The 25,262-nt window shown below is 45.8% G+C and overlaps 1 protein-coding gene across 1 annotated transcript; it reads right to left on the minus strand.

Annotated features, from left to right (window-relative positions):
* Positions 1–4,097: 4,097 nt before the first annotated feature.
* Positions 4,098–22,335, minus strand: LOC119003891 (histone-lysine N-methyltransferase PRDM9-like). The gene is made up of 8 exons (XM_037070488.1): positions 22,250–22,335; positions 21,928–22,051; positions 21,557–21,664; positions 14,823–14,921; positions 14,352–14,623; positions 13,872–13,939; positions 10,579–10,772; positions 4,098–4,354 (listed from the first exon to the last, which is right to left on the minus strand). The coding sequence occupies exons 1-8, from the start codon at positions 22,316–22,318 to the stop codon at positions 4,317–4,319; spliced, it is 972 nt and encodes a 323-aa protein (XP_036926383.1). The 5' UTR covers positions 22,319–22,335; the 3' UTR covers positions 4,098–4,316.
* Between the last annotated feature and the right edge of the window lie 2,927 nt (positions 22,336–25,262).

Raw genomic sequence — 25,262 nt, forward strand, 5'->3', positions numbered from 1 at the left:
CCACGGCACAAGCCTAACTATCCAGTAAGCCCAGTGACTCCCCATGCCATGCTGACCTGTGGGAGGGGCTTGGGTTTGCTGTGTTCTGACCTTCCATAACCAACCACAGCACCTGAGGCATCTTGGGGGGCCTCATTAGAAGGCATCACCTGAGCAAAAAGCTGCAAAACCAAAGAGAAGCAGGCCAGGGCACAGAGGACAGTGCCCATGGTCCTGCCTGAGAGCCACCACTCAGCCTCGTGTTTCTCCTCTGCTCCCCAGAAAGCAGTGCCCCCACCCCACCATGGCCTCAAGGATTTTGAAACACCTTCCTCAGGAGAAGAAGGCTGAGAGGAAGACGCTGACATCCTGTGAAACCTGAAGGTAGAGTGTGCTTTCCCCTTAAATGCAGGGCACTGGAGAGCTTTCCTGGGCCCTGAATGCACTGCACACACTGCACATTCATGTCTGTACTGGAACTAGGCTGACACGTGCTATACAGACTCTCCCTGAAAACACCATTCTTTTCCAACAAGGGGGGTTGGTGCAACCTCAGCCCAGGGGTGTGGGACCCAGTGTAACTATGGGAACTGAAGGAAGGTGTTCAAGACATTTGGAAGGGAAAGAGGCTGCTGAAGAAGTCAGATGGGGCTCTGTACCATCTGTCAAGGAAAGCTGTGCAGGTGTGCCCGAGTGTGTGCACAGAAAGCTCTAACTTGCTGTGTTAATTGGTGTGCCTCAATTGGATTATGCAGTCATGGGTGGTTTTATTTTCTGTATTTCCCAAACTCACTTTTTTAAAAAAACACCTACATATTATCAGAAAGAAACAATAATGTCCTCATCAAGTATGAGAGTCTGCAAAAGAAAATCTTAAAGTGCAAATCTCAAAATGTTACAGGAGTTTCTCAGTGATGAGATTCCCTAACTCTTACTTTAAAAATTATTTTTATAAAAGCTTTTCTAAGTAACTTTTAAGAAGTCTGATCTTTGAAGACAGCATCTGTGGATGACATACCTCCTCGAGGGCAGCTCTCAGAGGCTGTCAGACACTGTCCAGGGCAATTAGAACTGGGGCAAGACCTGGGGCCAGACCAAGGACAGACAGTTCAGGGTCTGGGTGTCAAGACAAACCTGCAAATTTCAGGGACTTCTGCCAAGATGGAGGCATTAGGTGGAGACACTGTGCCTTCTCTCACAACCAAGTTTAAAGACAACAAAGTTTTAGTAAACAAAAACACAGACAAAACACAGAAAATTGAACTATACAGAAGTCCAACAACAACGAATCCATTCAACCAGACAGGTAAGAGGGGTGGAGCCAGCAGTGGAGCAGGGTCAGGCAGAAAAGATCCCGCCACCCAGGCACCCAGGCAGCCATGCACAGATCCCAGGTGTGGGGTAGCAACAGGCAGACCCAGTGAGGGCACAAGGCGGCAGGCTGACTGCGGTTACACATTCGTGCGCAGATAAACCAGCAAAGGAGTGAGGAGTGAGACAGAACATGCAGGCCCCGGGGGCCAGGAAGCAGCAGAGGGGACCGCCACTGCCCCTTCTGACCCTGCCCCCACATACAGCATAACAACCCAGCAACTGGGTTGCCCCACCCTGGTGAGCACCTACGGCTCCGCTCCTCATGCGTAACAGACACCAACAGTCCAAAATATGGCTCAAGAACTCAAAGCCCAGAGCCGATAACTCTAAGCGACCAAGAGAAAGCGAACCTCTCAGATGCACAGTTCAAAATATTGGTGATCAGGATGCTCACAGAACTGGTTGATTTTAGTCATAAATTAGAGGAACATATGAAGGCTAAACTAATTGAAATGAAGGGAAATGCATGGGAAACCAATAGGGATGGAAAGGAAACTGGGACTCAAATCAAGGGAGTGGACGAGAAGAAAGAAACAACCAAACAGAAAAGAAGGAAGTAACAAGAATTCAAAAAAATGAGGAGAGGTTTAGGAACCTCCGGGACATCTTTAAACATTCCAACATTCGAATTATAGGGGTACCAGAAGGGGGAAAGAAACAGCCACGAGTGGAAAACTTATTTGAATAAATGAAGGAGAATTTCCCCAATCTGGCAAAGGCAATAGACTTCCAGGAAATCTAGGAAGCTCAGAGAGTCCCAAAGAAGGTGGACCCAAGAAGAAACTCACCAAGGCACATTTAATTATACTGCCCAAGATTAAAATGAAGGAGAGAATCCTAGAAGCAGCAAGAGATAAGGGGATAGTCACCTACAAAGGGGTTCCTATCAGAGTGTCAGCAGATTTCTCAAAAGAGACCTTACAGGCAAGAAGGGGCTGGAAGGAAGTATTCCAAGTCATGAAATCCAAAGACCTACATCCAAGATTGCTCTACACAGCAAAGCTTTCATTTAGAATGGAAGGGCAGGTAAAGTGCTTCTCAGATAAGGTCAAGTTCAAGTTCATCATCACCAAGCCCTTATTATATGAAATGTTAAAGGGACTTATCTAAGAAAAAGAAGATACAAAGATAAGGATAATAAGAAAATAAAAAGGTAATAAGAACAGTGAAAGTATAGGAAACTCACAGTTATTAACAACCACACCTAAAACAAAAGCAAACTAAGAGGACGGCTACATCGGGAATGGAACCATAGAAATGGAGATCACATAGAGGGTTAGCAACAGGGGAGTGGGAAGAGGAAAAGGGGGGAGAAGATACAGAAAATAAGTAGCATAGATGGTAGGTAGAAAATAGACAGGGGGGCCCTGGCTGGTGTGGCTCAATGGATTGAGTGCGGGCCCGCGAACCAGACAATCGTGGTTCCATTCCCAGTTGGGGCACATGCCTGTGTTGCAGGCCAGTTCCCAACAGGGGACAGACACATGAGAGGCAACCATACATTGGTGTTTCTTTCCCTCTCTCCTTCCCTCCCCCTCTAAAGATAAATAAATAAAATCTTTAAAAATATGTAAAAAAATAGATAGGGGAAGGGCAAGAATAGTAGAGGAAATATAGAATCTAAAGAATTTGAGACACGTGGTCATAAACTAAAGGGGGGGAATGGTGGGGGAGGGGTGTGCAGGGTGGAGGGGAATGAAGAGGGGGAATAGAACAACTGTAATGGCATAATCAATAAAATATATTTAAAAAAAGACAAATCTGCAAATTTCAAAAGGACTTACCTGACCCCAGCTGTGGAGGGCAGTAAGTTGTTCAGTATTTGTGGCTGACCATTCTGTCCAGTGACCCCCTCACCTGCCCAGCTGTGGTCCCAAGCCAGCCTGCAGCTCCCTTACCTGGGTGGCAATCAGAACATAAACCAGGTTGGGCTGGCCATAGCTGCAGTGGCCACTGTAGTCACAGAGTCAAGTGTGTGAGGCAGGTGGCCACACAGTCTTGTTACCTCAGTAACAGGTGTCATTTTTGTGCAAGGACTATTCGCCTGACCATTCCAGGTCTATCAGTGTCATGTGAAGGAGTTGGAAGCCAGCAGGCAGTTGGAGTGGCCTTGGACGCGCACCAGGTATTATAGGGAAAGGACAGTGACTTCAGCTGCCTGTGAAGGACAAGAGATGCAGAATCCAGATGTGCCTGGATTCTGCACCTGGGTATAAACACCCAGCTCCCTGCACAAGGTGGTCTTTGACAGTGTCAACTCTGCAAGCAAGGCTGAAACAAAAGGGCCTGTTTATGACTTAGCTTTGAGAACCACACACCATTTTCACAACACAGATCGGCTTGGTTGTGTGAAGGAGGGACTGACTGTTCAAGGGCAGGTGTGACAGCATGTGCATTTGGGGGACGCCTTGGAGGCTGGCAGCTACACTAGGAATGTGGTTTCCTGCGGAAAGGGAGGGAGAGGGAATGGACCCATGTATTCATCTTGAATCGCTAAACCTTCTGGGAGAGCTCCACGGTCTGTCCTTGTGCAGGTCATGGGGACCATCACCTGGCAGTCTGAGGGTTCCCCTTCCCACTGTATTTCAGTGCCAGCCATGCTGCCACCATTACACCAGGACTCTGCCCCTCTCCCATGGCCCATGCTGAAAGCCATAGAATATTGAGTTTATGGTGTTTTCTCTGCGCTGTGCTGGTGGGGAGAGAAATAGGGAAGGGGAAGAAAACTCAAGAAAGACACCTCCCTTTGAAAAAGCATGAAAGAAAAAATAGTGGATATTTATTATTGAAATCCACATAGTTTATGTAGACACTCTTTACAAGCCTGGCACTGGGAAGACAGAAAGGTCATTGTTCCAGGTCATGGGGGTGGGTGTCCCCCTATTGTGAATCCTCCCCAGCAGGAACAGGGTGGGTCATGCATAGGTCTCCCTCATGGAGGAGAGGTTATGATGGTGTCCTCACTAATTGTTGACCATCTGTGTTGAACGTGGCTCTGGTTCTAAAAAGTGTGACCTCTGGGAGCTGTTAGCACCCTTGCTTATGCAGATGTACATGTCTACCCTGTTCTCACCCTGAGTCTCGCTGGACTCCCACCCATTGGGTCCATGCAAATTTTGTGCTCTTGGGCCATTGTGTACATTATCTGTGAATGGGTGGCCAGGAAAATAGAAAAGCCAAGAGAAGCCAAGGGGGGAGGGGTAGACAGCCTATTAGCAGAAAAGCCCCCATTTCCAAGGAGTCCAGGAAATTCCCTTCCCTGGTGAGTCTGTCTCAAATCCCTCTTCCTGGGCAGGAACCAAAGTAGACTAACCAAAGACTTATGCATTTGCAGGAGTCAAATTTCTGTGGCTGAGAGTGAGTTCTTTGTGGCTCTTCCTGAACTCTCTGCTTTCAGTGAGGGGGGAATGTGAGATGTAGGCTTCATATTTGTACGGAGACAAACCATTTTACAATAGGTGGTCAAAAAACCATGAAGGAGACTGGTGCTGACATCCCATATCACTCATGGAACTGTCTGTCCATCTCCTCTTGTCATGAAAGTGGAGGGTTTGTTTAACCCAGTTACTTCTGTACTAATTACAATCTTGGGGAGAGTAAGGGGCCATAGACTACCTATGGCTATTGATATGCTACTTAATGCCAATGACTCATTCAGTCCACCTGCAAACATAGGGCGTCTCCCCTGAGTGTGTCCTCTGGTGTCTGATGAGATTTGACTTCTGTGTAAAGCCTCTCCCGCACTCCCTGCAAACACAGGGCTTCTCCCCTGAGTGTGTCCTCTGGTGTCTGATGAGATTCGACTTCTGTGTAAAGCCTCTCCCGCACTCCCTGCAAACACAGGGCTTCTCCCCTGAGTGTGTCCTCTGGTGTCTGATGAGATTCGACTTCCAGGTAAAGTCTCGCCCACAATCCCTGCAAACATAGGGCTTCTCCCCTGAGTGTGTCCTCTGGTGTTTGATGAGATTTGACTTGCATGTAAAGTGTCTACCGCACTCCTTGCAAACATAGGGCTTCTCCCCTGAGTGTATCCTATGATGTGTGATGAGATGTGGCTTCTGTGTAAAGCCTCTCCCACACTCCCTGCAAACATAGGGCTTCTCCCCTGAGTGTATCCTGTGATGTGTGATGAGATGTGACTTCCATGTAAAGCCTCTCCCGCACTCCCTGCAAACATAGGGCTTCTCCCCTGAGTGTGTCCTCTCTTGTGTGATGAGATGTGACCCATTGTTGAAGCCTTGCCAACATCTTCCATACTTGATTGTTTTAGTTCTTGACATTCCTATTTTCACAAATAACTTGCCTGTGTCCTCTGGACTCTCTTTCTGGCCCCTATACGGCTCCTCCTCCATCACTGTCTCATGCTGAGTAGAGCTCCTAATTTGTTCTTTGGAAGGCTGGAAAAAGGGTCTTGAGATTCTCCCCTGACCGATTTTTTTAAGCAACAGTTTGGACATTTCTTTGGCCTCTTGACCTTCAGTTTTATCATTCCAGCTGTGTGTACTAGTATGTTGCTGCTGCTGATTCTGATCCTCTGGGCAGGGTTCCTCCACTCGGAGCTGTTTTCTTGCAGATGTTCCCTGGAGAATCTGAGAGGGATGATTGAGTTTCACGTGTTGGCTGAGGAATTTCTGACTGGAGAAGGCCAGAGAGCAGGAGGGCCATGGGTGCACCTCTGGCTTTGGTTCCGCTGAAAGAGAAAGGTTTGGTCAGGGCAGATGTTGATGAGAATGCCTGGGCCGCACAACCTGTCTCCTGGTAAGACCTGCCCCATGAACCGTTCTCACTGTGGTGACAACGAAAGCTGTCTCCCACAGTGTCCACTCGCAGTCTATTTTTATTTTTGTGCAGTGCATCTTCTTCAGAAATCCAGGAAGCCCACATCAAGGGTCTTTTCTAATATTGCCCAGACTAGGGACTTTTGAGGAGCATGAGAGGCCATTTGACTCCCTGTGTGGATGGAACTGCAGTGACCTTTCTCATCTACAGTTATCTTCTAAGTCATGTTACAGAGGAAAACCAACTAGGAATTGCTTCTGTTTTCCAAAATAGTAAAGTGAAATGTCCTTCCTCAAGCCTCACACCAAATATTTATGCTTTATCTCATTTAGTGTTGGACTATTTCAAATACACTAAGAAGATCAATTTCAAAATATTTCAACCACATTTCTTACACGCCTGACTCCTGTTCCTCTGGCCAGTCCACCATGCTCTCTCACTTGGAGATAAAGCAATCTCTGAGGGGATTCCCCACTGGAGTTTATTTTCTAAAAATTAACAAAGGGTAATCAGAACAGAGAACACACCACTCTACAGCTGACGACTGCACACTTTCACTCAGGAAATCCCCAGTCTCAACTCAGATGATCATCACTGCATCTCCGGGCTGCGAAGCATGTCTCGTCTCCCTTCTTACTGAGACGAGACCTGAATGACCCTCAGTGAATTCAACGCAGCACCTCTTTCTTCCCTGCCCTAGCTGTTCCCTCTGCCTGGGATCCTTTGCCCGCAGGTATTTTTTGTTGATGTTGTCTCCTGAGGACCCCTTCCACGACCACTTGCCACCCCACACCTCCCCTCACACTGATCCCTAGGCACTTATCCTGGGCTAGTGCTCTTGAAATCAATACCCACTGTGTGGTGCATGCGCATGGAAGATCAGGTGCCTGGATTTCCCTCCTTCACCTGTCAGCTCCTCAAGAGCAGTGACTCTCTCTTCACGTTAGGACCTGTATTTCCAGGTCCTAACACCCTGTGTGCCACAAAGCACGATCTCACCTGACAATTTACTGAAATAATGAACGAATGTGCCCTGTCTGAATGGTGTGGCTCAGTGGGTTGGGTGTTGTCCCACAGACTGAAAGGTTACAAGTTTGATTCCGAGTCAGGGCACATGCCAGGGTTTTGGGCCAGTTGTGGGTGTGCAGAGAGAACTGATTGTTTCCCTTGCACACTGATGTTTTTCTTCCTCTTTTCCACTCTGTAAAAATAAATCAAATCTTTTTTTTTTTAAGATTAAGGGAAGGAAAGATGGAGAGAATATCAATGTATGGTTGCCTCTTATGTGTCCTCTGCTGGGAACTAGCTTGCAACCTAGTCATGTGCCCTGACTGGGAATTGAACCACAATCCTTTGGTTCGCAGGCCTGTGCTCAATCCACTGAGCTACTCCAGCTACGGCAAAATCTATAAAAAATAATGAATGCCTATAAGAAATGTGTTTTTTGGGGTTTTTTTTGAGATTTTATTTATTTATTTATCTTTAGAGGGGAAGGAGAGAGGGAGAGAAACATCAATGTATGGTTGCCCCCTGTGCGTCCCCTGCTGGGAGTTGGCCTGCAGGGAACTGGACTACAACCCAGGCATGTGCCCTGACTGGGAATCGAACTGCGATCCTCTGGTTGGCAGGCCCGCGCTCAATCCACTGAGCTACACCAGCCGGGGCAAAAGAAATGTTTTATTTAGAAGTATGGAGGAAAATTAAAAAGAAACAGCTATAAAAATGTCAGAAAAACTGCCTTGGCGAGAGAGCTGGTTAGTGCTTAAAAACTTTTTTGTCTATCAGTGTTTTAGCACTAAAAGCAGTTGTATATTTTGGGAATGAAGTATTTTAAAATATAAATATAAATATTTTGCCTAAGAGTCAAAGGCATATGAAGGAATTATGAATTTCTGAAGCATGTAATTTGAAACTTTACTGACTTTAAAGTGGATTTTACTGCACTTGAGAGTTGGGTCATGACAAGTGGGATTCATCCCAGGGATGCAAGGATGGTTCAATATTCGCAAATCAGTAAATGTAATACACCACAGAAACAAAAGCAAAGACAAAAACCACATGGTCATATCAATAGATGCGGAAAAAGCTTTTGATAAGGTATAACACCCATTTATGATAAAGGTACTCAGCAAAGTGGGAATAGAGGGAGCATTCCTCAATATAATAAAGGCCATATATGAAAGACCTACAGCCAACATCCTACTCAATGGGCAAAAATTAAAAGCTTTTCCACTAAGATCAGGAACAAGACAAGGTTGTCCACTTTCACCACTTCTATTTAATATAGTATTGGAAGTTTTAGCCTCAGCGATTAGGCAAGAAAAGGAAATAAAAGGCATTCAAATTGGAAAGGAGGAAAAAAACTGTCATTGTTTGCAGATGACATGATAGTGTACATGGAAAATCCTGTAGACTCTATCAAAAAACTGGTCGAACTAATAAATGAATTTGGCAAAACAGCGGGTTACAAAGCCAATATTCAGAAATCAAAGGCATTTTTGTATACTAACAATGAATCAGCGGAAGCAGAAATCAAGAAAAAAATCCCATTCGATATAGAAAAAACAAAAATAAAATATCTGGGAATAAACCTAACCAAGGAGGTAAAAGACCTGTATGCAGAAAACTACACAACACTGAAGAAAGAAATCAAGGAAGACACAAACAAATGGAAACATATACCTTGTTCATGGATTGGAAGAATTAACACATCAAAATGTCCATACTACCCAAAGCAATTTACAGATTCAATGCAATGCCTATTAAAGTACCAATGGCATATTTCACAGACATAGAACAAACACTTCAAAAATTTATATGGAACCATAAAAGACCCCGAATAGCAGCTGCAATGTTAAGAAAGAAGAACAAAGTAGGAGGGATCACAATACCTGATATCAAACTGTATTACAAGGCCACTGTAATCAAAACAGCCTGGTACTGGCACAAAAACAGGCACATAGACCAATGGAATAGAACAGAGAGCCCGGAAATAAACCCAACTCTCTACAGTCAATTAATATTCTACAAAGGGGGCAGTAACATAAAATGGGGTAAAGATAGCCTCTTCAACAAATGGTGTTGGGAGAACTGGACAGCTACATGCAAAAAAATGAAACTGGAGCACCAACTTACACCATACACCAAAATAAATTCAAGGTGGATAAAAGACTTAAATATAAGCCGTGACACCATTAAAGTCCTAGAGGAGAACATTGGCAGGAAAATCTCAGATATTTCACGCAGCAACATTTTTACTGATATGTCCCCTAGAGCAAGGAATATAAAGGAAAGAACAAACAAATGGGATCTCATCAAAATAAAAAGCTTCTGCGTGGCTAAAGAAAACAGCATTAAAATAAAAAGACAACCAACTGTATGGGAAAACATATTTGCCAATGATACCTAAGACAAAGGTTTAATCTCCAAAATATACAAAGAACTCACATGACTTCACTCTAAGAAGACAAGTAACCCAATTAAAAAATGGGGAAAGGACTTGAACAGACATTTCTCCAAGGAGGACATACAGAGGATCCAGAGACACATGAAGAGATGCTCAATATCGCTTGCTGTCAGAGAGATGCAAATTAAAACCACAATGAGATACCACTTTACACCAGTCAGAATGGCTATCAGAAACAAAGCAATAAACAACAAATGTTGGAGAGAGTGTGGGGAAAAGGGGACTCTGGTCCAGTGTTGGTGGGACTGCAGACTGGTACAACCATTATGGAAAACAGTATGGAATTTTCTCAGAAAACTAAAATTGGACTTGCCTTTTGATCCAGCAATTCCACTGCTAGGATTGTATCCTAAGAACCCTAAAACACCAATCCCAAAGAACATATGCACCCCAGTGTTCACAGCAGCACAATTTACAATAGCCAAGATTTGGAAGCAACCTAGATGCCCGTCAGTAAATGAATGGATCAAAAAACTATGGTACATATACACAATGGAATTTTATGCTGCAGAAAGAAAGAAGGAGCTTCTACCTTTTGCAACATCATGGATGGAACTGGAAAGCATTATGCTGAGTGAAATAAGCCAGGTGTTGAAGGACAAATACCATATGATCTCACCTTTAACAGGAATCTAAACAACAAAACAAACAAGCAAGCAAAATATAACCAAAGACACTGAAATAGAGAACAGGCTGACAGTGACCAGAGGGGGGCGGGGAGGGAATTTCGGGGGAAATAGGGGAGGGATTTAGAGGAACATATATAAAGGATACATGGACAACAACTGAGAAGGGTGGAAATGGGAGGGAAGGAGGTGGGGAGCATGGAGGTGGGGAGCATGGGGGTGGGATGGAAGTAATAGAAAACTGCACTTGAAAAATAATTAAATAAAAAAATCGGGGAAAAAAGAGTTGGGTCATGAATATTTCTATGGAGAATTCTCTCTTTTCTTTCTGGTTTGACGGATAGTGGTACCCACCTCTTCTGGCCTTGAGCTCTCTCTTCCACTTGCTGCCCCACTTGCTGCCCAGCTCCTGGCCATACTCATCCCCGCACCAGACCAGCAGCTCAGAGCCCCGGCTGATGACCCGGCAGGTTCGGTAGAAAATCTGCCTGTGGTATTGAAAGGCCACCAGGTTCTGCTCTTCATCATCCCGGGCACAGTTCACATACCTGGGATTGAGTTAGAGGAAGGGAAAGAAAACCATGCTCATGAGTTCCCAGTACCTGTTACATCCATGTCCAGCTCTTCACTAACTCTTAAGGCCCTCAGGCTCTGGTGTTGCCCACTGCCCCTAATGCTCCCTGGGAACCTTCTATTCAGTGTCTGAGCGTCTGTCAGCATGTCATGTGAATTCCTACCTTCAAGTCCTGTTTGCAGTGTTCATCCTGCCTATTACTATTTTTTCAAACCCAGTTCTAGACTTAACTTCCACCCTGAGTGGCCATAATATCCAGTGATCTCTGGCTTCTCCAAACTCTAAATCAAGTTGTCTCACACCAGAGAACCTGGTGCTTGATCTAGGGCTCTGCTTCTGAATTAACTCACTAATTATCCAGTACTCAGTCCACGTCTATTTTCTCTTGAGAGGCCTTTCTCCAACTTCCCTACACTTTTTGTAGGTTACTATTCACTTGCCTGCCCAAGGTCACCACAGAAAATTTGAGGTCTTTTTGTCTTAGTAAAATAAATCTGAACAACAGTAGTTTATTCACATTCTGTTAATCCTGATAGAAGAGAGCCCCTCTCAGGAAAGGGGCCCATGACCGTTCCTCTGCAGGCCTCAGAGCCCAGCTCTAGTTAGAAGTGAGGCTGGGATGGTTTACTGCCCTCACAGGTTTAGGCAACCCTTAGTTTGTGCTATCTTGACTCTGTACTTCTTAGAAATTATACTTAAATGTTTCTAAAAGCAATTGTTTTATCTCTGTCTGTAAGAAGTCCCTCATAAGGACATGGGTTGTGTGATGTGTTTAAGTAATGTATCCCTTCATCTAGAGAGTTCGACTTCTGGCCAAGATGGAGGCGTAGGTGGAAACACTGTGCACCCTCCCACAACTAAATTTAAAGACAGCAAAGTTTTAGAAACAAAAACGAAGCCAAAACAGTGAAAATTGAACTGCAAGGAAGTCCAGCAACAACGAACCACTCAGCCAGACCAGTAAGAGGGGCAGAGCTGCTGGTGGAGTGGGGTCTGGCTAGAAAGATCGTTCTGTCCAACTGACCCAGGAGCAGAGGCGGAGGTGGTTGGTGGATCCCAAGTGTGGGGTGGCGACTGGCGGACCCAGTGAGGGTGCAGGGCGGCTGGCTGACTGTGGTCACACATTCACACGCAGATAAACCAAGCAAAGGAGCGAACAGTGAGACAGACCACTCAGGCTGGGGCCTCAGCGATGGGAATTAGAGTTTGAAAGCACCATGTGGAAATACTTTTTCGGAGTCAAGAGGCCGGGAGAGGCTCCCAGGCTCATAGAGAGTTCATTGGAGAGACCCACAGGGTCCTGGAGAGTACACGGGCCCACACACCCGGGAACCAGCACCAGAGGGGCCCAATTTGCTTGCGGGAAGCCACAGAGGGGACAGAAATCAGAGAGGGTAGCAGAACAAAGCGCCATTTTTTGTTCCCCTCTCTGACCCTGCCCCCACATACAGTGTCACAACCCAGCAACTGGGTCGCCTGGCCCTGACAAACACCTAAGGCTCCACCCCTCATACATAACAAGTGCAAACAGACCAAACATTATGACTCAAGAACAGCTCAAAGCCCCAGGGCCTATAATTCTAAGTGACCAAGAAATAGCAAACCTTTCAGATGCACAGTTCAAAACACTGGTGATCAGGATGCTCACAGAACTGGTTGATTTTAGTCACAAATTAGAGAACATATGAAGGCTAAACTAAGTGAAATGAAGGGGAATGCACAGGAAACCAACAGAGATGGAATAGAAACTGGGACTCAAATCAATGGAGTGGACCAGAAGGAAGAAAGAAACAACCAAAGAGAAAAGAAGGAAGAAACAAGAATTCAAAAAAATGAGGAGAGGCTTAGGAACCTCCAGGACATCTTTAAATGCTCCAACATCCGAATTATAGGGGTACCAGAAGGAGAAGAGGAAGAGCAACAAGTGGAAAATTTATTTGAACAAGTAATAAAAGAGAAGTTCCCCAATCTGGCAAAGGAAATAGACTTCCAGGAAGCTCAGAGGGTCCCAAAGAAGTTGGACCCAAGGAGGAACACACCAAGGCACATCATAATTACATTAGCCAAGATTAAAATGAAGGACAGAATTCTAGAAGCAGCAAGAGATAAGGGGACAGTCACCTACAAAGGGGTTCCCATCAGACTGTCAGCTGATTTCTCAAAAGAGACCTTACAGGCAAGAAGGGGCTGGAAAGAAGTATTCCAGGTTATGAAATCCAAAGACCTACATCCAAGATTGCTCTATCCAGCAGACCTTTCATTTAGAATGGAAGGACAGATAAAGTGCTTCTCAGATAAGGACAAGTTCAAGCATTTCATCATCACCAAGCCCTTATTATATGAAATGTTAAAGGGACTTATCTAAGAAAAAGAAGGTAAAAAATATGAACATTGAAAGGACAGCAAACTCACAGTTATTAACAACCACATCTAAAACAAAAGCAAACGAAGAGGACAGCTAGATCAGGAGCAGAAACATAGAAATGAAGATCACATGGAAGGTCAGCAACAGGGGAATGGGAGGAGGAGAAGGGGGGAGAAGGTACAGAGAATAAGTATGTAGAAAATAGGGGGGAGGGCAAGAATACTATGGGAAATACAGAATCTAAAGAACTTATGACACATGGATGTGAACGAAACGGGGGGGAATGTGGTGGGGGAGGGGTGTGCAGGGTAGAGAGGAGTGAAGGGGGAATGGGAGAACTGTAATTGCATAATCAATAAAATATATTTTTTAAAAAATTAATATACTCCTTCATCTAAACTGAAATATAGTAAGTGCTTAATTAATGTTCATTTGATAAATTCAAGTGTAATCCAGTGTCCCTGGTGCATCTAGGCTCTTCCAGGATCTTTCCAGCATCCAGATGGTATCTAGCAGAGAACTTTATATTTTGAGGACACATGTTATACTTTTTTCTTAAAAGTCCCCTGAAATGAAAGAACACTGTATGGAGAAAAAGAGGGAAAAAAGGATTAAGGGAGATCATTGAGGGAGGCATGATGAGAGGGAAAGATATATGGGCTTGGGGATGAGTGTCCTCCCTGACACCCAGAGACCTGTTGACCTCACCTCATCCAGTTGGCCCAGGATCTGTCCTTCCCATCCACATACTCATAGCGGTTTCTCCCTTGGGCAATCTGAGTTTCAGAAAAGAGGTTAAAGATTTTATTTCTTTGGTAGGAAGGTTATAGTCAGAGGAATTATTTTACTGTAGTGTAATCAAAGCTCTTTCAGCCTGCACAGCGATTCACCTGCCAGTTGGGACCGCATAATATTTTTCTTACTCATCACCTACACACCTGAGTCTACCTGTCCAATTAGAGCAGGAGCCCCACAAGGGAGGAGCCACTCCTTTGTGTCCGTACCACTTTGCTTCCCCTTACCTTCTGATCCTTAAACAGGAGCTCTGTGTCCATGTGAAGTCCAGTCAGTACACAGAGCTAACCACATCATCCCCTCCATGTCTAGCATGCAGGAGGTGAGGTCCCTCTAAGCCTCAGAAGGAATGTGGGAAGCCAGAGGACAGGGGAAGAGGCAAATAGTTCTCACCAGCCAGGAGTATCTGCTCTTGGCTGCCTCTTCATCTTCTGTGATGTGTCCTTCATAAGGGCCAAAGTGCAGACCCACAGGCAAATCAGCTGCCTCATTCCACACTCCGAGGCCAGCCTCAGGGATGCCCGATGGCCCGATTCTCAACCCAGGGGGCAGGGTGAGGGCTGAGCGGTGGGGATGCCCCTTGTCCACTGCAGTGTCCTGTACAAATGTAGGGGGTCCATGCACAGCACAGCTGTTGATGAAGAAGTTCTGACACTTCTCACAATCTGGAGGTGAGAGCAACAGGGGTTAGGGAAGGTATAGCACATGTTCCTGGACACAGAGAGCTTCAGAGGGAGTGTGGCACTGACATCACTGAGACTCAATCCTGTACTCCAGGTCACTAGAGGACGGGGATGATTTGGGGACCAAAGGACTAGATGAAATTACTGTATCATAATTTGCTTCTTAGTGAGGGTCACTTACAAAGGTAGTCATCATCCTGGGGCTCAACCTCTTGGTACACACAGTCCTTTCTTTCTTGTAGGCTGTACATCTTCACGTCCATCTCCTTCCTCCTGAGTTCTGAATTGAAGAAGGCCAGGTGAGTGAGGTTGGTGGGGTCTCGAGTGTTAGTTCCCAGGCTGTCTGATAACACAATCTACTCCTATCAAATGATCACCTGTCCTTTCGCACACTCTGGTGTTGTACTCCATTAACTATTGGTTCAAAAGACTAAGACTCCACACAAACTACAGAGGACTCATTCAATTTTAGTTTCTAGATCTTCCCATTACCAGGTTTAACTTGCCAACCTTTAATCATTCATAAAATATTTATTGAGTGCACTTTATGTGTTAGACATTGAGTAAAGGCCTGGGCACACAACACCAATACAGTTTGGTTGCTATTATCACAGATGGATTTATTGGACAACTTGCATGTGTCACCTGTTTTAAATTCAATTTAATGTTTTCAAACAACATATGAGGGAAGTATCCTTGTCTTCACTTTACACATTAGCATTTGGGAGCTCAGAGAATCTATAGGATTTGCCAAAAGCTCCACTGGTAACTTCAGCCTCAGCTCAGCCCAGCTTAAATCCAGGCCCATCCATAGTCCACCTCACATACCTAGGTCATACTCATCAGCCTTTCTATAGGACTTAGAACAAGTTAAGTTTCCAAATTACTTTTTCTTACCCAGTTTTGGTCTAGTGTGCTTTCCAAAGGCACATGCTTCTCCAGGAGGGGACACTGGTTTCTGGGATGTTGTCTTCAATATAAGAGTTAAATATTAAAAGATAACATGTATTTAATTTCTTAAGGCTTATGGTACATTTTACATGTTTGTCTTTAAAACTTCAACCCTTGGAAATACCTAGGGAGTATAAATATTAGAGGAGACAGAGCCAATGTGGGTAATGAACCCAAGATTAGAACTCATGCCTGATAGCTCTTTTCTTTAAACTGTCTGTATAATATTGAGAGTGAAGGATAATGGGAAGAGAATAAAAAAATGGTTGTCAGAAACATAGCTAGACAATAAATAAAATGGTGATAAAATTTACAATACCTCAGAAGGAATATCTGTACTTAGATTAGTTGGTTCCCACCAATTCTGTGTGAATAAGGCTGTATCAGTATCTCATTGTCTTCAGTTTCATGGCCTCTAACATGCTAATTTTCAATGTTACAGTGAACGTGCAATTAAATAATGCTCACCCAGGTGTTCTGTGAATTGTGTAATACAGTATGAATGTGAGATTACAGTCCTGCTATCAATTTACCCCTCAACTCTCTCCATATTTGATATCTCACAGAAATTGCCTTCACCATTCATCAATCATCTTCTACTTTAATTTGTAATTGTGAAATTATTCAGGACCTCCAGCCAAGATGGAGGTGTTGGTAGAAATACTGTACCTCCTTGCATAACCAAGTTTATGAACAACCAATATTTAAAAACCAAAAAAAAAAAATACCCTGGCTGGTGTGTAGCCCAGTGGATTGAGCGTGGGCCTGCGAACCAGAGGATCGCGGTTCGATTCCCAGGCAGGGCACATGCTTGGGTTGTAGTCCAGTTCCCTGCAGGTCAGCTCCCAGCAGGGGACGCACAAAAGGCAACCATACATTGATGTTTCTCTCCCTCTCTCCTTCCCCTCTAAAGATAAATAAATAAATAAAATCTTAAAATAAAATAAAAACCAGAACACAACCAAAACAGAAAAAATTAAACTGTACTGAAGTCTGACAACAATGAACCATCCATCCAGACCAGTAAGAGGGGTGGAGTCAGTGGGTCACGCAGGAAAAAGCAGCCGGACCCAACCCAGGTGTGCAAGTGGTGGTTGGCAGATCCCAGGCGCAGGGTGGCAACGGGCAGACCCAGTGAGTGCGCAAGGCTGCTGGCTGACCGCGGTCACACATGCACAGATAAACCAGGTGAAAAAAGGAACAGTGAGACAGACCGCACAACACAGGGCCCCAGCGCCGGGAAATAAAGCCTAAAAGCACCAATTGCAAAAAATTGGGGGGGTCCAGGTGCTGGGAGAGGCTCCCAGGCTCACAGAGAGTTTGTTGGAGAGACCCACAGGGTTCTGGAGGGTGCACAAGCCCACACATCTGGGAACTAGCACCAGAAGGGCCCAATTTGCTGGTGGGAAGCAGCAGAGGGGACCAAAATCTGAGAGATCAGAAAAAAATGCCATTGCCTGTCTCTGACCCCATCCCACATAAGCATCAGAACCCAGCTTAGCTACCTGGGTTGCCCTACCCTGGTGAACACCTAAGGGTGCATACCTCATACCTGACAGGCACAAACAGACCAAAAAACATTATGGCTCAAGAATAAGAACAGCTCAAAGTCCCAGAACCAATACTTCTAAGCGACCAAGAGATAGCCAACCTACTGGATGCACAGTTCAAAATACTGGTGATCAGGATGCTCACAGAACTGGTGATTTTAGTCACAAATTAGAGGAACAAATGAAGGCTAAACTAAGTGAAATGAAGGGGAATGCACAGGAATCCAATAGTGATGGGACGGAAATTGGGACTCAAATCAATGGAGTGGACCAGAAGGAAGAAAAACACGACCAAACAGAAAAGAAGGAAGAAACAAGAATTCAAAAAAATGAGGAGAGGCTTAGGAACCTCCAGGACATCTTTAAATGCTCCAACATCCGAATTATAGGGGTACCAGAAGGAGAAGAGGAAGAGCAACAAGTGGAAAACTTATTTGAACAAGTAATAAAAGAGAAGTTCCCCAATCTGGCAAAGGAAATAGACTTCCAGGAAGCTCAGAGGGTCCCAAAGAAGTTGGACCCAAGGAGGAACACACCAAGGCACATCATAATTACATTAGCCAAGATTAAAATGAAGGACAGAATTCTAGAAGCAGCAAGAGATAAGGGGACAGTCACCTACAAAGGAGTTCCCATCAGACTGTCAGCGGATTTCTCAAAAGAGACCTTATAGGCAAGAAGGGGCTGGAAAGAAGTATCCCAGGTTATGAAATCCAAAGACCTACATCCAAGATTGCTCTATCCAGCAGACCTTTCATTTAGAATGGAAGGACAGATAAAGTGCTTCTCAGATAAGGACAAGTTCAAGCATTTCATCATCACCAAGCCCTTATTATATGAAATGCTAAAGGGACTTACCTAAGAAAAAGAAGGTAAAAAATATGAACAGTGAAAGGACAGCAAACTCACAGATATTAACAACCACACCTAAAACAAACGCAAACCAAGAAGATAGCTAGATCAGGAGTGGAACCATAGAAATGGAGATCACATGGAGGGTTAGCAACGGGAATGGGAGGAGGAGGGGGGGAGAAGGTACAGAGATTAAGTAGCATAGATGGCAGGTAGAAAATAGACAGGGGAGAGGACAATAGTATGGGAAATATAGAGTCTAAAGAACTTGAGACACATGGACATGAACTAAAGGGCGGGGGAATGGGTGTGCAGGGTGGAGGGTAATGAAGGGAAGGAATGGGACAACTGTAATGGCATAATCAATAAAACATATAAAAAAAGAAATCATTCACCAAACATTTGAGGGCCCTCAGGAGCCCTGATCTGGGCCTGTGACTTCGGAGAAGTCTCATTTATGGACCAGCCTCTCAAAGAGCTCACAACGCGAAGGGGGGCGGGTGGAACAAATGATTCTAAATAGGAGGAGAGTGGCCTCATTGGAACTCAGACAAAGAAGCTGTTCCTTCACCCTATAAGAAAGGGCATTTGAAATCAGTTCCAGATGGATGAGTTTCTATAGAAGAGTGTGTAACCTATATGATGTCCTTAAGTCATTTTATTATTTGTTGTTTCTCAATCATCGAACCTGAAGCTCCTCAGGAGTGGGAGATGCTTTTTTTGATTAGAGTGGGAGGCTGTGATCCTGGACATTTCACATTCTTCTTCACCTGGGACCACCCACTGTACCAACTGCCCACACATCGTACACTTTCCTTAGTCAGAGGGTCTTAGTGCATCTGTCACTTCAGTATAGCAGAGAACTTTGGTTGAAACCGTCAGTCAAATAAATGATGTAATGACATATGGATAAGACAATGTAAAATTTAGACACTATGAAAGTTTATCTTTCTAATTTTTAAAAAAGATTTTGTTCAGGCCCTGGCTGGTGTAGCTCAGTGGATTGAGCGTGGGCCTGCGAACCAGACGATCGCGGTTCGATTCCCAGTCAGGGCACATGCTTGGGTTGCAGGCCACTTTCCGGAGGAGCCAGTTCCCTGCAGGGGGTGCACGAGAAGCAACCATACATTGATGTTTCTTTCCTCTCTCCTTCCCTTCCCCTCTAAAAAGATAAATAAATAAAATATTAAAAAAAAAAGATTTTGTTCATTTTCTTGAGAGAGGGGAAATGAGGGAGAAAGAGAGGGAAACATTGATCACTTGCCTTTCTCACACACCCCAACCTGGAAACTGACCCACAACCCAGGTGTGCGCCCTGACCAGGAATCAAACCAGTGATCTTTTGCTTTGAAGCATGACAACCAACTGGTCATGGTGGCCAGGGCAAAACTCTGAAAGTTTTAATGAGTTTGTAAGTGGTTTAGAGAAGCAACTATGGGTTAGATTGCACTAGCACTGATACTGTAGCCTTAGACATATAGTCAAACATTTCTATTTCTCTGAAAGATCACTTTCCTCATTGTAAATGGAGACAGTTATCGTATGTACCTCATTGGGTTGTTATAATATTTAAGTGAGTTTATTCACATAGAATTCTTAAAGTCTGAAACACTGTGAAAATGAAACAAATAGTAGTTACTATTGTTGCTGTAGTGATGATGATGATGAACTCTGGCTGGTGTGGCTCAGTGGGTTGAGCGTTGGCCTGCAGACTGAAAGGTCACCAGTTCCATTCCCAGTCAGGGCACATGCCTGGGTTGTAATCCAGGTTCCATAGTTGGGAGCGTGCAAGTGGCAACCTATGCAGGCGTGTCTTGCACATGCTTCTCTCCGTCACCCTCTGCCTCCTTTCCCATCTCTCTAAAACATCAATTAATAAAATATTTTTAAATATTTTTTGAAAGATTTTTATTTATTTATCTTTTAGAGGGGAACGGAAGGAGAGAAGGAGAGAAATATCAATGTATGGTTGCCTCTCGTGAGTCCCCTGCTGGGAACTGGCCTGCAACCCAGGCATGTGCCCTGACTGGGAATTGAACCACGATCATGTGGTTTGCAGGCCCGAGCTCAGTCCACTGAGATACACCAGCCAGGGCCCTAATATCTTTTAAAAAAGATGATAATAATCGGACAATGTGTTGAAGAGACCAGGAAAGGAAGGAAGCAGTTCGTAGGCTACTTTCTGCATTTTTCTACTCTTACCTGCCTTTCTATTCATGAGGAAAATTTTCTTGTCAACAGGATTTGGGAAATACTTACCTTCTGATCTTTACTCTGTTTCTTCCTGAAGGCCACTGGAGATGGTTTGACTGAAAGATGATGAGAAATCAGTGTTTTGGTTGATAAATGTTTCCAAAATCTGGAGATTCTTATTAGGGACACAGAATTCTGAATGAGAGTAGTCCAAGAACAATCCAAGGATGACTGGAAAATGTTTTCTAAGGTATCATTAAGTCCTATGCTTCTACTGGGGCCATCAACTACCGTATTGTTCAGACTCTAAGATGCACTTGTCTCACCAAATTTGGGAGGAAATGGTATGTCTTATAGTCTGAATGTAGCTTACCTGGCTCCAGGTAAGGGGGGGGTTGATGCAGGGTCACAGGAGGCAGGAACAGGGATGCACTCCCATTTCCCCCCCAGATTTTGGGGGGAAGTGTGTCTTACAGTCCGAAAAATACAGTAATTTCATTAGAATGATTTTAAAAAGGCAAAGTATCATCTACAGTTCTTCCTATTTTCATACGGCATCTATTACACTTATTAAAAAATAAATTGGCCTCTCCTGACAAAAATGTAATAAAAGTAACTGCACAGAAACTCCATGTCTTTAACACAACCCTTTCCCTGTCCTGTTTTCTTCATTCCAACTGGCCTTGTCCAGGCTAAGGGTACCACAACCACCTCGCCTCCTTTCTGGTATCCTCCCCCCTGTGCACATACTGGCCATCCACACCCTTCTTCATCATTGGACTCTGGTCAGCATCCACAGTTTATGACCACAGAAACAGAATTCCAGTCAAGTTAAAGATCACATCTTGACTTCAGCTGTGTTTCAACCCCAGACCCATGAAAGTGGACTGACTCTACCCACTGAACACTCATGATACTGGACAGAATGGCACCATGGCCGACATCAGGAAATGATACAGTGATCAATCACTCCGGACCCTAACCCTCCCCCCAGCTCTGGTAATCAGCATGGTTAATACTGTTCCTGTCTGTCTCCATGCAAGCCATCAGGCAGCCAGGTGTTGGAACACTCCTCACCTGTCAGACCTGCCACCCTCTCTTGCAATGACAACTATTCTAAATTAGTTATTTCTTGTTCACTTATACATTGTTATATAATTACTGCTTATTAGTGTATCTATAAATACATATGATTATGTTGCATGCTTGAAAGTTTACAGGAATAGCCCCTCACTGTACGATACACTGTTTTGCATCCTGTGTGTTCGCTGGACAAGCAAACCCTGTCCCCTGCTTATGTCCTGAGATGCAGCCTGACCTTAACCAGGTTCGTGTCAGGAGGGCGGCTCTGCTTCCTCCTGCCCCTCACCTCGCTGCCTTGGAGCCCATTCTTCATCAGAGCCCTCAGGGTCCTCGTCCTGGAGCTCGGTGGCCTGCCTGCAGTGACACAGGAAAGCTGGTCGAGGGGCCCTGAGACCTGGAAAGAGATAAAACCTTTGTCCTGAATGCACAGAGCTTGGGGGAGGAATGCGCTCCAGGAAGCCCATGGGACTGGCCCCGACGGGATGGGAGAGTAAAACGAGTTGCTGTGAGCGCCCTCTGACGCTAAGGAGCAGATGCCCCCTGATGGGTGTCCACGCAGGAGAGAGCTGCAGGCGGATGGAGCCGCCGGAGTCCGAGCCAGCCCAGAATCCTGTGGGGTCACGGACTCCTCCTGCCCAGCGCCTGCGCACTCGCTACCTGGGCTGGTGAGCACGTGGAAGTTCCTCTTCGCCTTCCGGTACCGGCGCTTCCCCCGGTCCCCCATCGCTGCCCACTCCTCCCCGGAGAAGCAGCGGGAAGCGGCTTCCGAAGCGTCTTCGGCCTGGAGAGGAGAGTGGAAACATCAGTAACTCGGTGATGCGAGTGAGAACGCGCAGGGAGGGTCTTCCCTGCCCTGGGCCCGCGACGCGGAGTCCCGTCTCTCCCACCAGCGCTCGGGACACGCACAGCCAAGGCCACCCCGAGGGCCGGGCATCTGCGGAGCCCTGTCCCCACACTCCCCGCCAGCCCCTCAGCTCACCTGAGGCGACCGCCCTGTTTGCCCCGCTTCTCCCTCAGGGCTGTGCTGCGGACCCCCGTCGGGGTTCATGGTGTCCGAGTCCAACGAGCCTGTGGGAGGAGAAGGCGCTGAGAGGGCCGAACGCCCTTCTCCTGGTTAGCGGGGCCCTGTGGGAGGAGCGGCCGACAGCCTGGGAACGCGCGGGGTGGGATGGGGGGGTGGGCGCCCTTGTACACGCCCTTCCCTTTGCGGCCGCTTTGGCCCGGGCGTCTGAGGGGCCTGTGGCGGCGCCAGGAAACGCGCTTGTCCCGGGAACAGCGCGGAGGCGCACCCGGGGATCCGGAGAGGCCCGCACGGGACGCAGGCGCGGTCCCCGGCCGACCGCCGTCTCTCGGGCCGACAGGCTCGGGGTCCCTGAGGACTCGATCCCGCGGCTTCCGGGCGGAGGACGCCGAGGCCTGGGGGGAGGGGAGGGTCAGACCCCGGCGGCGGAGGAGACACGGGGCCTCTCGTCGAGGGGCTTCCGGGTCCCCACAGGGAGTTCGTTTCCAGGACGACGGCATTTAGCGTCTCTGAGTTTGGGGAGACTCGGTCTTTCCGGGCGAGCTTTAGGCTGGTGCCCCGAGCTGAGGGGAACGGGGGTTTTCGGGCTGTTTGGGGTCTAAGCGTTGGTGTTCCTCCGGGTTGGCGCACGTGGGCCCCTCGGTGCTCAAGGGATTCAGGGCCCCTCAGGATGAGGGCATCGGGGTCTCTCAGGCTGGACTTTGAAGGTCTCGGGCTAAGGGCTCTTGATGGCAAGGCTCCCCGCTTACTGGTCAGTCTCCCGGGGTCCTTGCCGCGATGATGGAGGGCCTTCTCCAAGCTCCTGGGCTTCCGGCCCTCGGAAGGAGAGAGGGGCGCTTGAGGCGAGGTTGGGGCCCTGGATAGCCGCATGGGAGCAGCCCGCCAATCAGTGCTGTGATCCCAGGGTCCTGCCCACCAATGGGCGGTCAGAAGAAGCTGAAAGGGCGGGGCAGGGGGCGGAGCCCGCTTGGTAAGGGACTGGCCAGTGGAAGACCCACCTTACTCCGTGGGGATTGGCTACTCTGAATCCCGCCCCCCCTCGCCCGAAGAGTGTGTCACAAGGCCTGCAGTGAGTAACGTGTCTTGGCGGTTCCCTAGAGGCTGATGAGGGACCCCACCCGCAGAAGCTGGGAGGTCCGAGCCCAGGCCTGTCTTTAGGGTGAATGTGGCCTTCCCGCTGCCTGACAAAGTGTCTTTGTTCCACCAGACTGTGGTCGGGATCCCCAACTTTCGTCTAGGCTGGTCCTTGCCCTCCCTTGTCAAACCCACTTTTACAAGAGATGTCTGACCAGTGAGCACATGGTCAAGACTGCATTGCATTCGGTGGAAACTTAAGTCAGTAAATTCTGACCACACTATTCACAGACATAAAAGTCCCAGAGGGCTCAAAGATTTAAACGCAAAATATGACATAATAAGTACACTGGAAAACACACTGGGAGAATTTCATGTCTCAAAGAAGTGGCGTCATGAGTAGTATATATGTTTAAGTAACTCAGGTGCAAAACAATTTCAGAAATAGGAAAACAAGATAAAACCAAACAAATTTTTAAAATACTGAGAAAACCTAGAAGTAATATGCATATAAATAAGATATCAAATTTGAGGACAGGAGTCCACAGACCAGGGTCAGTGTAGCTACTACTGGCTTTCACGGGAGAAAGTGGGAAGAGCGTCTCTGTTCCTTACCTCATTTTGAGCACGTAAATATAACTTGATTTCCATGGACTGGAAATGAGCCAGCTAATTGTAATTATTACTGTGAAACTGCATAAAGGGGAACCTCACTAAAGTGCAGTTAGGGGTCAGGGGGGTGCTGACACATAGCATCACCCAGGGTCAATTACAGGAAAAATTGTCTCTCGCAGGCCCCAACATATATATGGTACCATGTGCTCCCAGGAGAAACTGACTCCCCAGCAACTCAGCCAGAGAGAAACCTCTTTTAATTGTGGAGCTTGCCTATGACTTTTGCTGCAGTTTGCTTGCCCTAAATTGCATTTTTTTTACTGTTTCTGAATAAATCCCTTATCTACTGTTAAAATAACTGACTGCTATATTTTTCAGGTCAACATAGTTTGGTGGCTCATATGGAGATCCAGAGGACTCCTGACATCTCTGAGGCTGACGAGCAATCAGATGAAGTTTCCTTGCTCTGAAGGACTCTGGGAAAGATCCTTTGGTGCAGACTCTCTGGTGATCATTTTGAGAATAGCCATTCAGAAATAACATCCTCATACCCTCTGACCCAGAAATTCCACTTTTCAAAAATTTCCCCTAGTAGCCCTGGCCTGGTAGTTCAGTTGGTTAGAGTATCCTGCCTATATTCCAAGGGTGTCAGTTCATTCTCCAGTCAGGGCACATACAAGAAGCAAGCAATGAATGAATATATAAGTGGAGCAACTCTCTCTCTCTCACTTTCAAACTAATAAATAAAATTTAAAGAAAAACACTAAAAAAATAAAAATAAAAAAATAAAGAAAAACACTAAAAATTCCCTCCCCCAGTTTGCTTCCCTGTGTATGAAATGAAGTATGTTTAAAATATTGTATCCAATACTTATATAATAACAGATATAATTTTAAAATTTTCAGTAGAAGAGAATTTGTTAGATTATGTTTTACTCACACTGTCAAATGTTATAAAATGTTAAAATGGTTGAGAATATATGGTATTTTATTAAAGAAATAAAACCTAGTAAGGTGGTTCTAACGCATTGTAACAAAGAATAATTTCTAAATAATGTTATTATGTGAGAAAAGTATCCTGCAAAACAAATTGTGTAAAAAAAAAAAAAAAACCCAGGCAGAAGACGTGTGCTGAAAGGAGACACAGGGACTGGTCACAGGGATCAGGGTCTGGGCAACATGCAGGGGAAAACTTACTTTTCCTTCCTGTCATTTGGAATGTTGTGTCATTTCTTTTCTCCTTTACTTAAAAGAAACCTATCTATAAATATTTTTTGTAGATA

The sequence above is a fragment of the Sturnira hondurensis genome, unplaced genomic scaffold (genome assembly GCF_014824575.4).
Source record: "Sturnira hondurensis isolate 20B ecotype Veracruz unplaced genomic scaffold, ASM1482457v3 Scaffold0018805, whole genome shotgun sequence".
In the NCBI taxonomy this organism is placed as follows: domain Eukaryota; kingdom Metazoa; phylum Chordata; class Mammalia; order Chiroptera; family Phyllostomidae; genus Sturnira; species Sturnira hondurensis.

Excerpts from the sequence above, each read along its gene's own strand:
- LOC119003891 (XM_037070488.1), bottom strand. The coding sequence starts at position 22,318 with ATGAACCCCGACGGGGGTCCGCAGCACAGCCCTGAGGGAGAAGCGGGG. Across the intron at positions 21,665-21,927 it reads CCACGTGCTCACCAGCCCAG|GTCTCAGGGCCCCTCGACCA; the intron begins GTAGCGAGTGCG and ends ATCTCTTTCCAG. Across the intron at positions 13,940-14,351 it reads AGAGCAGATACTCCTGGCTG|ATTGCCCAAGGGAGAAACCG; the intron begins GTGAGAACTATT and ends TCTGAAACTCAG.